The sequence below is a fragment of the Rhinoderma darwinii genome, chromosome 7 (genome assembly GCF_050947455.1).
Source record: "Rhinoderma darwinii isolate aRhiDar2 chromosome 7, aRhiDar2.hap1, whole genome shotgun sequence".
NCBI lineage: Eukaryota > Metazoa > Chordata > Amphibia > Anura > Rhinodermatidae > Rhinoderma > Rhinoderma darwinii.
This window is the reverse complement of record NC_134693.1, coordinates 29611519-29628317: the sequence shown is the minus strand read 5'-3', so window position 1 is coordinate 29628317 and position 16799 is coordinate 29611519. Positions and strand designations below refer to the sequence as shown.

The window sequence follows — 16799 nt, the reverse complement described above, 5'->3', positions numbered from 1 at the left end:
AGCCATATGTACATGTTTACTGTAGATTTCCATACACTTTAATCGTAGTTCAATAATGAGATATAAAGGGGGCTTTAGAAATATAAGATTACGTACAAAAGACTGTATCCGCAAAAATATGTTTGCACTGAAACTGGTGATTATAATAAATTTATTACATACTTACTACAAGTTCTGGTCATCTTTAACTATGAGCAATAATTAAAAACAATTTACGTGATGATATACCAAGCCCTAACCAAATTATATAATAGTTTTAAGCGTTCTGCTCTCCTAATTTCTTTCTATGCTCTTTAGTTGTTTTTAAAGGAATTATATTTTGGACATGTCACAGTGGTTGACATCTATCAGATTTTACTGGTAGGTTTCCATAATTCCTAATGATTTCAAATAAGAAACTTCTATATAGGTGTGGCCTTTTCTATATTGAGAACTATGACCCGTTCTTTATCTGGATCACTGGAGCCCATTAATATAAGGGTATGTTCACACGCAGAGTCAAAAACGTCTCAAAATACGGAGCTGTTTTCAAGAGAAAACAGCTCCTGATCTTCAGACGTTTTTTTTGTGCAATGAGCTCTCTGATCAACCCTTGGATGCTAACAGTGAGTATTACATGTGATCTTTTAGTTTTGAAATACAGGTACAGTAGTGCTGAGCTCGTGAGTGCGTAAGAGGTGAGTTGGTCACTTGGCAAAACTGTAGAAGGTAAGGGAAAAAAGTTAAGTGCCATATTTAGCACTGCTACAATTGTATTTATTAAAAGAAAGTAGAGTTCTTCTTTGAAGCATCATGATTTATAAATATATATATATATGCTCGTGTGTGTGTGTGTGTGTGTGTGTGTGTGTGTGTGTGTGTGTGGTGTGTGTGTAATTCTTAAAGCAGGCAATATGAAAGTCCTATGTGAAGCTTTATACAATATAAACATTGAAATCACATTTTATCATAAAAATAACGAATGATCTCTCACCTGTGAACGCGATATCTGGTGGTGTACCCTTGTTGGTACCTCTCAGCAAAGTCCATGTATTGCTGGGCCCCATGGAAAGGGCCCCTGTTACTAAGCAACCAGTCCAGTGATGCCTGACCAGATGAAGCGGCCGAGCCATGTTGCCTAGAAAGTGTAGCTGTAGCGGTTGCCAAACACAGCATTACAGACAACCAAGTCAGCACCAGCCATGCCCAGTCAGAGCGGGTGTACGGGTGCCACCTCATGCTTCTCGGACGCAGCGAAATGCTTCATTCTCCCCCTCACACCCTCTCTCCCTGTGTGGAAACAAAAAAAGCAGAAAAATCAGCCAAAATGATGGTTATCAACAGTCAGCTTCCATCTACCCTGTCACCATCTTTTATATATTGATTAATATTATATATTGTTGTGTTTACTTTCCGTAATAAAAAATTGACAATACCAATAGCTCAGAATTTGCTTCCCTGGGAAGTTAAAATGCCCGCCATTAACACTCATTAAATCAACGGCACGGTTACCATGGTAACTGTTCATAGCGGCTACAAAACAAGTTTGTATGAGAATGATTCCTTTTTTTTGAGAATTTAATATAATTAGTTTTCTTATGAACATTCAGTCACCTTTAAATTAAAATTTTCAGTTAATTGCTAACTGTGCCCGGCAAAATCGAGCGTTTTACTATGTTCTTTGGGTTCATTAAATTTCCGTTCCATCAGAATACAGGTCTAGTCGATGTGAAATGACAGATTTGGTGTAGGTGGCCATACCCGTTAAGGGTTTTCGTATAATAATCCTCATCGGTTTTCACTTTGCGAACAATACGCTAGAAATATAAACTATAAAAACTTGAAAGCTTAATGGGCCAATATTTTATGTATGAAGTATTCTGTTTTCATCTGGTGTTACTGCACTTATCCGTTTGTCTAGATATCACATAATTAGACAATTACGTGAAAAAACAAAAGGGCAAAAAAAATCAATTTACCTATAGGTAGTGCGCTTCCCTATGAAACGGGTATTAGATAAACAAAATGATACTATTAGTTTATAAAAAAACACTTCTGAATATTGAGTGTTTTGTTTTTACTCATCCTGTTGTATCTCATTAATAGGTCAAAGACATTAGTACATCCGAGAAGGTGCTTTAAAGAGAAAAAAAATCGACAAATGTGATTTTCTACATAGTGTTGTGCTTGGCAAACACAATAATTACTAAACTAATCACTAAACATATACATATTCTGCAAATGGCATTATTATTTTAATTGGTCTGAAAAGCCAAAATAAATTATAAGTTTAAAGGGCTTGTATGTTATATCAGAGAAAAGGGTCTGCTTTTTTTTTTTGGGCAAAAATAGCACCACTTTTCTGCATAGACTGTGTCTGGTATTACAGCTCGTCCTCATTTTTTTTTTAATGGCGCTAAGCTGCAATACCAAATACAGCCCATGGATAAGAGTGGTGCTGTTTCTGGGGAAAAAAACAGACCATTTTTTTTTTACAATTGTTTTTTTAGGAACTTTGGTGCCGTATCAAGCATGTACAGAACAATTCTCCTATGAAATTAGCATCTTTGAAGAATAACTTAATTCTGGGAATCTTTGAGATCTCTAACCTCATGGATTCCACCAATAATATATAAAGCCAGCCAAAGACACAATGATTCAAGTTAACAAACTTAAAGGGGTTCCCATATTTAAAAATAATGGCATATCTCTAGGATTGCTCTGACCTCTGGGACTCTTGCCGATCAACTTTTTGCTTTTCCCTACAGAGAGAAGATTCCTTCAACCCACTGTGTAGGGAACTACAACATTATAGCTGGATTCCATCCACAGCGGGTGGCCAGGACCACCACTGTGCAGGTAAATCTGTGGACCCCACTAAACCTCAGAACTAGCACTGCGACCACTTTATTCTTATATGAAGTTGACCCCCCGTCAATCAGGCTGTGTTGGCAAAACCTAGCGATCCTTTAATGATCTAACCATTATAAACAATTACTGATGATTATAGCTATGTCTATGGGACTAAAACTAGTTGCGGCCATAGAAATTTGTTACATTGGTTGCAGCTAATTTGTTCTTGTCCTAGACAGGATTTTTCTTTAAATTCACATTAGTATTTCATTAGCTACTGTATGAATGTTTTTGTAATGTATACCACTTTAATAATACGTGTCCTAAAATAAGAAATACAAATCAGAATGCTGGTGGGATTGGGGGCAAATTGTTTTGTGCATGACCAGTTTATGGCTTTTTAGAATGACTGGAGGTGGCATTGCCCCAAGCTTAAAGTAGCATAAGCACAAATATACAATATATATTTATGAAAGCTCAACTAGTGGGCACAAATGCATTCCCTAAATAGTCCCCCAAACTACAATCAGAGGTCAGACTTGCACCCTTGACACTTTGAAACATCAATGCCTGTATGGATGGATCTGTCCTGAAATCTCCAGATATCAGATTAAAGGGGATTCCTAGAATTCAACATTAATGACCTATCTTTAAGAGAGTCCATCAATGTGGAATCGATAGTGGTCTTACAGCTCTCAACAACACCGATACCTCTTGGGCTCCATTATGTTTGAGCTTGACTTCAAAAAAAGCTTCAAAGCACCAATAATAAATTACGTTTTTTCAGTTGTACATGTGCATTTGAGAAACTTTGTAATATATCTTATAAGTGGCATCTTCCTCTCCTTCCAGTAGCCTGTGGTATTCCTTTGGCTGCCTGCAGACTTTCTCTAAATGTTCAGAAACCCCAAATTATATTTAATGTAAAACAGGGAGGAGGGGTGTGCAGCTGCAGTATCTCTCCCTTAGTGTATCTACCAGACTGTATGTTTTGAGAGGGAAGGGGAGAAGCAGAGTGGCTCAGATTGGCATAGAGCAGAGCAGCTCTAACATAACACCAGGAAGAGCCCACCCTCTCAGGATGCATGGAACGAGGGGGAAAAAAAGACCTAAAAACTGCCGGAAGGATTGTCATTTTTTTTATTTTTTTTAAACAATTTATTTTATAATTACAGTGCCTTAATGCACGTGTCTGTACCAAAGGGTCCTCAGAAGTTTTTATATCTGTAATCTGGCAATTGTATGATCAATCCCCCCAATGCAAATCTCCTGTATCTGTTTTTGCAATATTTTTTTGTTCCTTCTACACTATGAAAGTAAGTTGATTTAAGACACTGGTGGTAAAAATGTGGCTTTTATTAACATTATTTAATTTGACCCATATTAAATCAGTGAGAAATGAGTAAAGCACCCGGAAATACGAGCCCCGTGGAATGTAATGTGCATTAGTAATGGTCCTGTGTTATGGCCTGCAGCTTATAATTATCATGGACCAAGGCTGCTCACAATAAAAATTATGAATAAATAATAGTCTGGTATTAGGCTGAACAAAAGAAATACATTCTACAAGATGACTTAAATAATTCAGACTCCGGATTAGAGCCCACCAATACAAGATATTTTTCAAAAAGCAGGTTTTGCATACTTTAGTGCTGGATTATTGTATTATTAAACATTGGTGCCTCCACAGTAATGTTTTTTTAAATGGACACTAAGCCTAAAGTTTATCTTATCTCCAGTCACTGTTCTGTTCAGTACTATCTATTGTTCTCTGTTGTCAGCCATTTAAAGCGGCATTGAAACTGATTGCACGCTGCTCTTTAAAAAAATACAACACTGTATTCATCAACATGGTGCATGCTGATTAAGGAATACGGATTAGGATTGGGAAAAATAAATATTTTGCAAAGTCCCATTTTTTTGGGACTCTTACGAAAATTGTATACATGTCAGAAAAAGTAGCGGGGGTGTGATAAATATGGAATTTAACCTCAATGCCATTCCTTTTAATGCAATTACACCAGATAATTTTATGGATAAATATGCCCCAATATGTTTCTGCTCATATACAGATATTTAGAGAGCATTTCATCGCTAAGAAAAAGTCCTAAGTAGTTATGAGTTCTTGATTTAGTCCTCTTCGGTAAACTGTTAAACACTCTATTCAACCTTCGTTTTGTAATATTTGTAACCTGGGTGACAATCTTATTGTGTGGCTTTACAGCTGCCGTAGCGCTTCGCCGAGCTGTTCCGGAGTCTTATATTAAATATTAAATCCCCCAAACGATGTAAAAATACTTCACAGACTCATGTATCACTTCTTACCTACATAAATTTGTTACTTAGGAGCCTGGGAAAGTTGGGTGAAAACTCCTGTATGATACTGTATATAATGAGGCCTTCTTGGTTGTTGCTCATCTTTGCTACAAATACATACTTACCCACATTCGCAATTTGTGTGGCGCTGACAAGCGAACTGGACCTAATGTGCATTAAAATTGATATTTCGGAATGGAACTGGGAAGAGCTAAAAAAGTTTCACAATTTTGGATTTAGAAGTTGGTACTGTAAGTATGGAAACAGAAGGGGACCCAGCTCATGCAATGTAGAAACTATGCAGTAATGGTGAATACAGGGAGCAGAAAACCCTTACCATGTGCGGAAAAGGAAATAAAATAAATTGTGCGATTGATGATTTTTCACTTTTGAAACTCGTTTGCCTCGTTTTCATGAGCGATATGCAAAATAATGTACCTGTGCCCTCTCGGCCAATGAGATGCATATGATCGGAGGGTCATGTAGTAGGTGCAGAGTTACCCACTAACCCGCTATTTGTTACAGTATTACAACATCTTATACAAGTCCTAACGTCACAGGATCTGACTAGTGACAGGCGACCTTTAATATATATTAGTTGCAAATGTAACAGTCCTATAGGGTATCATACCCCTCCATCTTGGAATAAAAGGGCCCTCTCCATTCCAAGCACTTGTAGTAGACAAGGCTGACATAATCATCTGTCTGTTTCAGGGGTGGACACAGAAAGCAGAGTATGTGAGTCTTTAGATTTCCAACTGATAATAGTCATAGTGAATCTCCTTCAAAACTGCCCAAAAAAATCTCTCTCCGGTGTGCCAATCCACCAGTAATTGGGAGCCGTGGAATTATAAGCACATTCGATTTAATAGGCAGTAGAAGGTAATTTCTTTTAAAACAGTTCTAGCATCAGATTGGTCTGCATATATAAGGGTGGCATAGTCTGGGAACAGGTCCGCTCTACTATTAGCCCAAATGGCACAAACAAATATTGTGCTGTTTGGCTAAGAGAGCCCAATAAAGAAAACAGCAGACTCATATTTAATGAGGGGAGTGCTCCCCAGCTTTCCCCTGTCTCCTCCCTGCTCTTCTCAACTGTGATTAAAACCACAAGGGTCTGCTTTGATTTTGGAAAAAGGGCATCCTTTGCAAGATTTAAATGGACACTAACTTTTCAAATAACTTATGCTAATCTAATAGTATACCCGATATAGATCAACTTTGCAATTTATTTCCTGCTAAAATTTAGTTGTTTCATCCATGCAAATTCTGTGTGAAGTTATTGCCCCTAGTTGTCTCCCTTCCTGTAATCCGCTGTCCACCCCCTGTTGTTAAGCAAAATCCGTCCATAGGTACAGAGCAGAGGAAACGAACTACAGGAAGTGGGGGTGTGTCTCTTCCCTGCCTGGCAAAAGAAGTTTGTGGAGAGGGGAGGGGGAACAGGAGGAGGGAGCAGAAGCAGAGAGAGAAACAGACATACAGATACATTGCCCATACAATTCTATGGAGAGCGGAGGGGAGCAGGTGGAGAGTGCAGAAGCAGAGAGAGGAGACACAGGCACTGCTGCAGCTTCTAGTTAGTGTTATAGGTCACCCCAGTTCTGAATTCTCAGCTATTACCACTAAATAAGGCAGCTTATTCTGAAAAATCAACTAAAAAGTTAAGTACGCTTTAAATAGCCTATTACAAAGGAAGGTGAGGCCAGAATGAACTTAGCCTCCCTCTCCTAACGCATACTTGCCAACAGTCCCGATATTGGCAGGATAATCCCGCAAACCAGGATGCAAAAGGGGCATTCTTTACGCAAATTTGCATGAAAAGTGGCCATTTCCAGTTTTGGGTGCATCCCAGGTAGAGCATGGGTGGGGCTTGAAATGTCCCGATTTTGGGGATTTCAATGTAAGCTCACAGTCCCCTTTAACAGCTGCGTCTATGGTACACATGTCCAAGGCATTATGCCTTATACCTTACAAATGTCTTAATGATGACTGACGCAATGACTTTACTACTAATAGACAATGACATCAGCATTCATAACTTATAATTGACAAGAGTGTATAGTCTACATATATTATCATAATCTGTCTACCATAACAACATGAGAGTGGCCATTTAGATTATAAATGTCCACTATAAATTGTTACTATGTATCAGAGTGATCACTTTCTAGAATACTGTGTATGTTTTTAGATAGAGCAATATGAAGGTCTCTTCTGATGTCCAGTAAACAGCACAGCCGGTCCAGGCTCACGCATTTCATGGTGTAATCTGTTCATGTGAATGTGAGCCAGGTGGTAACTTTAATGTATGAAGAAGGCACTTTTGTTTTATGAGTCTGTGAAAATGTTCCCATGTATAAATGGAGCATCTGCCAATACAGAAAGGTATGGCATAGAGGTTAGCGCTTTATAAAAGCACAAGGTTAGGCAGAGGGCGAACACATACATGTATCTTCCCTACTGCTGGAGGATACACTTTTAATCTTGATAGGGCCTGCAGTGATTTACAATGCAATAGAGTGCTGACCCCTATGGCACTGAAACTGATAAGCGCACAAGTCCCCACTCAAAGACATGACCATATATTTACCTCAATCTCTATCTACCTCAGGCTTTCAATGGGCGGACATGATATGAACACTCTGCTGCAAAGGTGCCTGTGGATAGTATAATATTAATGTTGGTGGCAAAGGGTGAGAACATCTAATTTGATGAAATGTGAAATTGACTTTTTCACAATCCCTGAGCCATAGTCATTGCCTGCCCATGAGATTATCAGTGAAAGTTCAGAACAGTATGCAGCCTTTGGTGATGGCATAATGAACATGCTCTATTCAATAATTATTATATTATCATTGCAGACTTACATATGTTTATTTCCACTCATTCCATTAGTTTTAAAAAGTTGACCAATAATTGAAAAAACGTAAAAGTTAACAAATAAATGACACATTCAGCTCTGCATGGTCAGCACAGTGGCGTTGTAGCACTAGGGACCTGGGCTGATATCTGACCAAGGGCAACATCTGTTTGGAGCTTGTATGTACTCCATGTATTTTAGTGGCTACACCTGGGAGGGTTCAAGTCCCTCCAATACTCTAGGCAAATACCTTTTCTGCTAATGTCCACCCATGATCACCTTACCCAGAAGGTACGTAGCTGTCATCTACATCCCAGCACTCTCAGACCAACTATCAATGACTAGATAAGGTAGAACTTCTGACCACATTTAATATATATAACCTAATAAAATAATGAAGTAACAACCATAGCTAACTTTATCTCATGTTTATTTGCTGTGCAGGTGAACAAAATCTATTATTTCCTGTTATCAGCCATTTCAGGCTGGGGAGAGCCTGACTGTACTATTCTTTATTGGGGTTACTGACAGGATCTCCAGTAAAATTTCTTCTTTATCTCACATATGTCCAGTTATCAGGACCTCTTGAAACCTTTATATACCATTTTATGGGATTTAAACTAATAAACCAAATTTCCCTCATGCCATGGAACAAGAGAATTAAAGTTTTTTTCTCATGAAGGCAACCCTATCCATATGTTCTTTTAGGACTTATGGATATCATAGAGGGGAGTCCCCTGCTTGGAACCATCCTCTATAAGCTGGAACGACTCTCTGTTCTGGCCCATAAAATGACCGTCTCCCGTTCCGGCGGACTTGAGGAGTCATCTCTGTATGACTAGGATGGCCATACAAAAGAAGACACCCCTGTCTATATGACCCTTTTGGACATATGGATATCACAGAGGGGAATCTCCCACTGTGGACCGTCCTCTATGTTCTGGAGCGGATCCGATTCTACAATACTATATTAACCCTGCAGTGGCTGCTGCAGCAGAAATGCCTAGCTTCCCCCAGAAAAATCAATGGTTTGCCTAGTTGCCTGGCACGGGACCGGGAGCAAGGGGGCTTTTATCTGATCTCTCCATGGGCCGCTTTCTGAAAGGGGTTGTCTCATAGAGTTCACCTGTGTTGTATGGGAGCTGTTTCTGCAATCTGACCAGGTCAATACTTATCAGACCACGGGAAAGTATCTTATATTATAAATGGAAGAGAGAGACTAGGAAACCGGACCCAATAACTTCTAGTCTTCCTAGAGGGTCTTCACTGGGACCTGACGCGTTCTCCATTACCTATTTGGGGCAATCTGTTACAGAGTATAACTGAATGGTAATGCTGTATATGTATCTATTTTCTTAAACATGGAAAACCTAAACCAGGTTTACATATACATAAGGAGTGTGTATTGGGAGCTGAGATCAAAGGAAATAAGGGTCACCTGAGAAGGTTATCTGATGATGCCAACTATTTGCATCCAGGCCACGGATAGTAGGGTTGGCATGAAGAACAGAGTGGTTGCTTTGCATTTAGAGGCGTTTCCTTTTGGCACACAACACAATCAATTGGCACATTTTGCCATCTCTGAGGTACATGTCAGAACACAGAGTGAAGAAGAGAGCTGATCACCACAGTAGACGTGCCGTAAGGGCAGAAGCACCGACAATGTCATCTATGGGACAGGAAAGATAGTTTTGGGGGAAATTGATAGACAGGCGGGCAAGCATGCAAGCAAGTAGTCTTCTATTGAATTGTATGAGAGACTGGGCACATGAGAAAAGCAGAGGCAGGTGTAGATGGAGGAAGAGAAGATGTCTGGGTCTCAGATAATGCATTAAATATATCTCCTATAATAATAAGGAGTTTGTTTGATGTTAGTTTTCCATGCTTAGTGATGACAAGGTAACTGCTGTCTTGGCATGTAAAATTTTAGTAGTGCCAACAGGCCGGCAGAAAACCCAGTACTTTAATGAGTGTTATTTTTTATATAGAAGCCAATGCAGTATCAAAATAAGATCTTCAAAATTCTCCACCCCCGAGAAAAATATGAAAAAAAAAAACTTTACAGCGAATGTTCTGCATTTGTCACCCACGGTTGTCACTTAGCTTTCATAGCATGTTTACTAGAGAACAGAACCTCTCAGACAGACTGAGAATGAATATGGTGTATTATGTCATAGTCGTAGAGTTCAGCCCTTTACTGGAAATGTGAGGGTTAGTGAAAGCGTATGGGCCAATATCAATCATGTCCCCAAGTCAAAAAGATGACACGCGATGTATAATAAGTACTGCTAGGAAGAGCTGTGACTTCTCTGCATCTCACATTCAAGCTCTTGGCTTTTGGATAAATGGAGCTTTTGCCTGGCAGATACATCATTGTTTTAATGCAATCAATACAGCGAGGAAAAAAGCGAGCAGCACCGATTGTGCCTACACTGCACCTCTCGAGTCAGCATCCACAGCTTAGATGGCTGTGAAGGACTGGAAGTCATCGTTCTCATACAAAATGTGGCATAAAAAAAAAATAGTCTGCCCGGACTCCAAAACCGCTGCCCATAACATACCAGGAGCAGTCGGATGATACTGCAGCTGCTTCGTACACCCATGGAAATTTCCAGCAATTTAAAGGAAAAGGAAATTATGTTACCAAATTAAGTGCAGGTTGTCACGCTGGAATATTTATACCAGTATTTTGTTTTTAAATCTCCATACAGTAATATCACTCAGCCCCCAGCTGCACGGCAGGACTTAGCTGCGACGTTTAAGTGGGCCCCGGTGCTTTTATAATTTTCCATAAACAACCTGTTATGATGCCAGAGGGTATGAGGGGAACTCTAATTTGCCTATAGGAGCGTGACAGCACAGCTGTGGTTCCATACAGTGTGCCATTCATAGAGACCATTAACTCATCCCTATGTTCATTCAATTATTTTCCTCTTGTTTTTTTTCCTTTTTATTTACAATGGCCTGCAATGCCCTGAGGGACTTTGAGCAATAAGGAATTTTAGATGTTAGTTTAGAAAAAATTGTGCAAAATTAAGACTCTATATCCATATTCAGAGGTATTTTGGAGCTGAACGTCATGTTCTCTTCTACCTCCCTTTTCTATAAACAGACGAGCATTATTTATATTTCATAGCAAATCCTACTGGCACTGGGCATTTCTGAAGGGTGACCAATTGCATTGTTCACTATAGAGTAAATTGATTTGCTTTAATACTGAAAATTTTTCTACCTTGAACAGAAATTTTAGAGAAAAAAAAACTTCCTTAGCGTGATGGCCCTAAGTAGCCATATAAACAGCAGCGAATATTCACATATTGCCTTTACTTGGAGTTAGGTTGTCACGGGGTCGTTTTGGAGTTTGTTGACTCCTCAGTTCCATACATTAATGACTAGGGAGTGGTGTGTTATATTCACAATACTGACTCTTCTCAAAGATGACTTTTCCTCTGCAAGCTTGCTACAGTGACAGCTTCTGCAGAACCTCTTCACGGCATTGCAAGTTATTAAAAATGCTATAGCGTTACTTGTGCAATTTCCGGACGTCTCTTAGGAGGCCGTTGTGTAAGGGCTGTGGACTTTGGTTTGGCTGAGAACAAGCGTATTTATCTCCAGTCATGCCTAGATCTAAAATTCAAGAAGCGTTGATGCCTATGGCCTGCTAACTGAGCTCGGAGATGGATCTTCACCAAGTCTGAGAGCACCCTTGTGCTGCTATAGCAGGCAGACTCTGCACTGCTAGCCCCTCAAGCAGTTATGGGGCAACACAACCTCTATTCAGGAGGGTTATTCGATTTTCTGCAGTGCACCGAGAACATAAAACCCAGCGATAAAGTGATTAATGGAGCAATGCCTTGTGGGTCTCTTTAGCAAGGAACAGGTCAATGGAGTGGTGCCCTACAGCATTATTGCAGGGAAAGAACTTTAACCCATTCAAGGTTCAGCTATAGGATTCTAAACATGATAAATGCATAAGGGTTAATACATATAGGGCTTCAGTAATAATATATACCTTTCCAAAGATGACTTCAGTCTGCTATAAATAATACCCATGCAGTGGCGCACAAACATAATGAATATATACATGTCAGTGTCTTCCTATGGAGCAGCGTTACAGCCAATCATTTGTGCTACCACTAGAAGATGTCAACTTTACTTGCAGCAATTCACGCTCGTATATCTCACATATCTTCCAAAATCATGTCAATGTCTTGTCTACAATAAGCTCTAAAGGCTGTCATTGTCAAATAATAAAAATAGCTTACCCAAAGGGCAATATCAAAGGGGGCCCCCTACACCTCCTGGGCACTGCCAATCAAATGTCCACAACAGCTTGAGTCTTGATCACACACAGAAAAAAATGGGATCCAGCAAAAGCTCACGATCCTGCCTGGTCCTCGATCCTTATAGTTTCCCAGATGCCATACTGAAAGTTGGGCAACTGCAGATTAGCTGCATATCAGTCCACTTGTCTTTCATCTTTGTCCATGAAAAATCCCCAAACCAGACATCAGATCAATCCTTGGGACCAACAAGGTGGATCTCCGGGTCAAAAAGTCACCTGGGGACAGAGGATGATGAGCACAGCACCCCTGCACCCCCTGCAAGGCAATAAGCCGCGTTCCTGCAAATGTATGTGTATAGCTTCGCATGTCCTGTGTCTGGCTAGGTGTCAATCATTGTGTGCAATGTATGGAGCACAGCATGCAATCCTTTTATAAGGTCACTGTGCACATTCTGCTTTTCTTTTGCTTTTTTTTTTGTTACCCTGTATCAAGGTCTGTCTGCATCCCATTGTCTTCCCATGGAGATGATCTGTCACTGATGTGATGCAGATTCTTCTGTGTATTTAGGTGTCAATCCCTCCCAGCCTCTGTCCCTTCTGTGTCTCCTTTTTCCTAATATCCTTTCTCCTTCTTTTTTTTCCTTGTGTGTCTCTCTCAGCTTCTAAGTGTGTTGTTACCTGCAAGATTCACAAGCACCAGTTCAGCACCAAGTCAATGTGAAAACTCTCTCCCATCCTCTCCCCCATTCCATGCCTGTCCCACCGCAGCCAATAGCACCAAATGCTACGCCTCCGCCACACTATAATTGGCCAAATCCATCCCTGGGGCGACACTTGATTGGATGACTTCAAGCTCTGTGCATTAACCCCCTCAGTGCTTCGTAGAGCATCAACGTTGAACAATATCTTATATGCAATTGCAGCAGGGGGGAGTTAGGGCTGCAGCTGCCTGGATTTACAAATCTATTAAGTCTCTTATTTCCACTTAAAGTAGCTGAGTTTGAAACCAATTGTTCTACAATCCCTGATCCTTAATGTAATAAGACACCCAGGAGATAGTATATCATGTAATAACAATTCGGAGCAGAAATTTCTGCTCAACACAGGTTGTAGCGTAAAAAGGGACAGGGGCAGTAAAGTGGAATTACAATTATTTCCGTAATATGTTTTCGGATGAAATATTGATGCAAAAACTCTGTTATCTGTGATCACTGTCTGTCTGCCATGTACATAGATCATAAAGTGTTTATTCCCTGGCTGATTCCTCCCACACCTTGTACTGAGAGATGCAGAAGAGGTGGGAAGGTGCTATTGTGAGGCCAAATTTTGTTTTCCAAGGACATGTGAGTATGAACACGCTTCCCTTATAATCAGGATAATTGGTTATAACATGCCCAAAATGTAGAACTCCAATGATTATAGTCCTTTTTTTTGTACCGTCACACAAAAAATATACTTTTGCCTTGAAAAAGTACATTTGCTTTAACTCCTGGTATGTAAGTGCATTTTCTAACAGTATGCAAAATATTAGTAATTTTGTTCTAGCTGTTGAATTGCTGTCGTTTTTATGGAAAAGTACTTAAGCCGCGAGGAAAAGAACAGACAATAAGCATTTCCTTCGGGTTTAAGACAGCTGCCTCCATTATGTAGTTCTTTCCTCTTTTCTCTCTTGCTTTCTGCATGGTAAATATGTAGTTTTAGGATAATTATACTGCCCATCATGTAATGTCTCCAAATTGGGTTGTCTTCTTATATTCTGCACACTGGTAATGGGCTGAGGACGTACTTACCATAGAGAAGGTGTTGCCTCGTGTCACAGCAATGTGTTAAGACATGCTGTGGCAGCATTATAGTGCCCTGCACGTGGCCTAATTCAATGCCCTTTAATAAGAAAATATTCAAGGAGGAAAAATGTATAAAGTCCCTTACAAGGAGAAGGTTCCCGCTGTAGTTTCACCTTGACATATGACCCACTTAATGGCCTGGGCCCTTCAGTAGTACAGTGGTATTAGAATATATATATATATATATATATATATACAGGGGCGTAGCTAGAGGCTCATGGGCCCCGATGCAAAAATTCTTACTGGGCCCCCCCCCCCCCCGCAAACTTCTCATGGCCGACGGTGCGCTTTCAGCTGCATCGCTGGGTCTCCTAAGTGACCCAACAATGCAGCACTAGCAGCCGGGGGCGTCACTAAGGCTGGGTTCACACACACTATTTACGGACGTAATTCGGGCGTTTTAGCATTGAATTACGTCCGAAAATGCGGCTCAAAAGCGTCGGCAAACATCTGCCCATTCATTTGAATGGGTCTTACGATGTTCTGTGCCGACGGTCATTTTTTTTTACGCGTCGCTGTCAAAAGGCGGCGCGTAAAAAAGTGCCCGTCACTTCTTCAGACGTAAATGGAGCCGTTTTCCATGGACTCCATGGAAAACCAGCTTCAGTTACTTCCGTAATGGACGCAGCAAAAGACGCCTGCACATGCCATTACGGCTGAAATTACGGTGCTGTTTTCTTCTGAAAACAGCACAGTAATTTCAGCCGTAACGGACGCTGCCGTGTGAACATACCCTCAGGGCTTAAAATGTCAGGGAAATAGCCCCAATACATATGTGTCCGCCCCAAAAAAAAGTGTGTATATGAGACAGCATAGCATATCTATAGCACTACGACCCTATAAACTATGGATAGGATTAGATACAGTGGCTGAGCAGACAGTATCACACATGATAGGATTAGATACAGTGGCTCAGAAGGCAGTATCACACATGATAGGATTAGATACACAGCTCAGCAGACAGTATCACACATGATAGGATTAGATACAGTGGCCCAGCAGACAGTATCACACATGATAGGATTAGATAGTGGCTCAGCAGACAGTACCACACATGATAGGATTAGATACAGTGGCTCAGCAGACAGTACCACACATGATAGGATTAGATACAGTGGCTCAGCAGACAGTATCACACATGATAGGATTAGATACAGTGGCTCAGCAGACAGTACCACACATGATAGGATTAGATACAGTGGCTCAGCAGACAGTATCACACATGATAGGATTAGATACAGTGGCTCAGCAGACAGTATCACACATGATCGGATTAGCTATAGGGCCCAGCAGACAGTATCATACATGATTGGATTAGATACACAGCTCAGCAGACTGTATCACACATGATAGGATTAGATACAGGGCCCAGCTCGCTGACATTGCGGCTCCAGCGCTGGACCCAGGATAGGTAAGAATAATAATTTTGCTTCTTTATGTGTTACTGATTATTTTTGTGTTTGTGTTTTTTTACAGGTTCGGTTGTTGGACTTCGGATACGAGGACTTCAATGAAGGCGTTTTTTTTATTCTCAATAAAATGGATAATGAGGGTTGTGTTTTTTTATTTCAATAAAATATTTTTTCTATGTGCTTGTATCTTTTTAAACTTTATTATCACCGCCTTAGTAATGGCCGCTGGCTGATTGACAACCTCCATTGCTAAGGCGGGGCTTAATGTTAGCCGGTGCAGAGGCTACACTAACCCCCATTATTACCCCGGTACCCACCGCCACCAGGGGTACTGGGAAGAGCCGGGTACAAACCAGTACCCGACCATCTGTAGTGACGGGCAGGCACCGGGGTGGCCGCAGGCTGGTAGTATTAGGCTGGGGAAGGCCAAAAACAGTGGCCCTTCCCACCCTTGTAATGCTGCCTGCTGCTGCTGTGTTGTATCTGGCTGGTTATGAAAATTGGGGGGGACCCGACATCGTTCTTTCCAATTATTTTTTATTTATTTATTTTTTTAAATGACGTGGGGTCCCCCCCATTTTCATAACCAGCCAGATACAATAAAGCAGCAGCAGGCAGCATTACCAGGATGGGAAGGGCCACTGTTTTTGGCCTTTCCCCTCCTGATAATACCAGCCTGCGGCCACCCCAGTGGCCGACCATCACTACAGATGGTCAGGTACTGGATCGTACCCGGCTCTTCCCAGCACCCCTGGTGGCGGTGGGTATCGGGGTAATAAAGGGGGTTAGTGTTAGCCTCTGCATCCGCTAACACTAAGCCCCGCCTTAGCAATGGATGCTGTCAATCAGCCGGCGGCCATTACTAAGGCGGTAGTAATATAGTTTAAAAAAAAAACACAAAGACATAGAAAAAATATTTTATTTAAATAAAAAAAAAACCCACACAGCCCTCATTAACCATTTTATTAATAAAAAAAAAAGCTGTCATCGAAGTAGTCCTGGAATCCCACGTAGTCCAACGACCGAACCTGTAAGAAAACACACAAAAAATGATTAGTAACACATGTGTTAGGGTATGTGCACACACACTTATTACGTCCGTAATTGACGGACGTATTTCGGCCGCAAGTACTGGACCAAACACAGTGCAGGGAGCCGGGCTCCTAGCATTATACTTATGTACGACGCTAGGAGTCCCTGCCTCGCTGCCGGACAACTGTCCCGTACTGAAAACATGTTTACAGTATGGG

At 40.8% G+C, this 16799-nt stretch overlaps 1 protein-coding gene and 1 long non-coding RNA gene across 2 annotated transcripts in view; one reads left to right on the top strand and one right to left on the bottom strand.

Annotated features, from left to right (window-relative positions):
- BRINP2 (BMP/retinoic acid inducible neural specific 2) overlaps positions 1-13021 on the bottom strand; it is a 202182-nt gene extending 189161 nt beyond the window's left edge. The window contains exons 1-2 of the mRNA XM_075833084.1: positions 12274-13021; positions 974-1269 (exon numbers count right to left, since the gene is read on the bottom strand). Of these exons, the coding sequence (XP_075689199.1) occupies positions 974-1218 (245 nt within the window). The 5' untranslated portion in view covers positions 1219-1269; positions 12274-13021. The remainder of the gene's footprint in view (positions 1-973; positions 1270-12273) is intronic.
- LOC142657109 (uncharacterized) overlaps positions 1-16799 on the top strand; it is a 361195-nt gene that overhangs the window by 247332 nt on the left and 97064 nt on the right. The gene's annotated exons all lie outside the window — the stretch shown is intronic.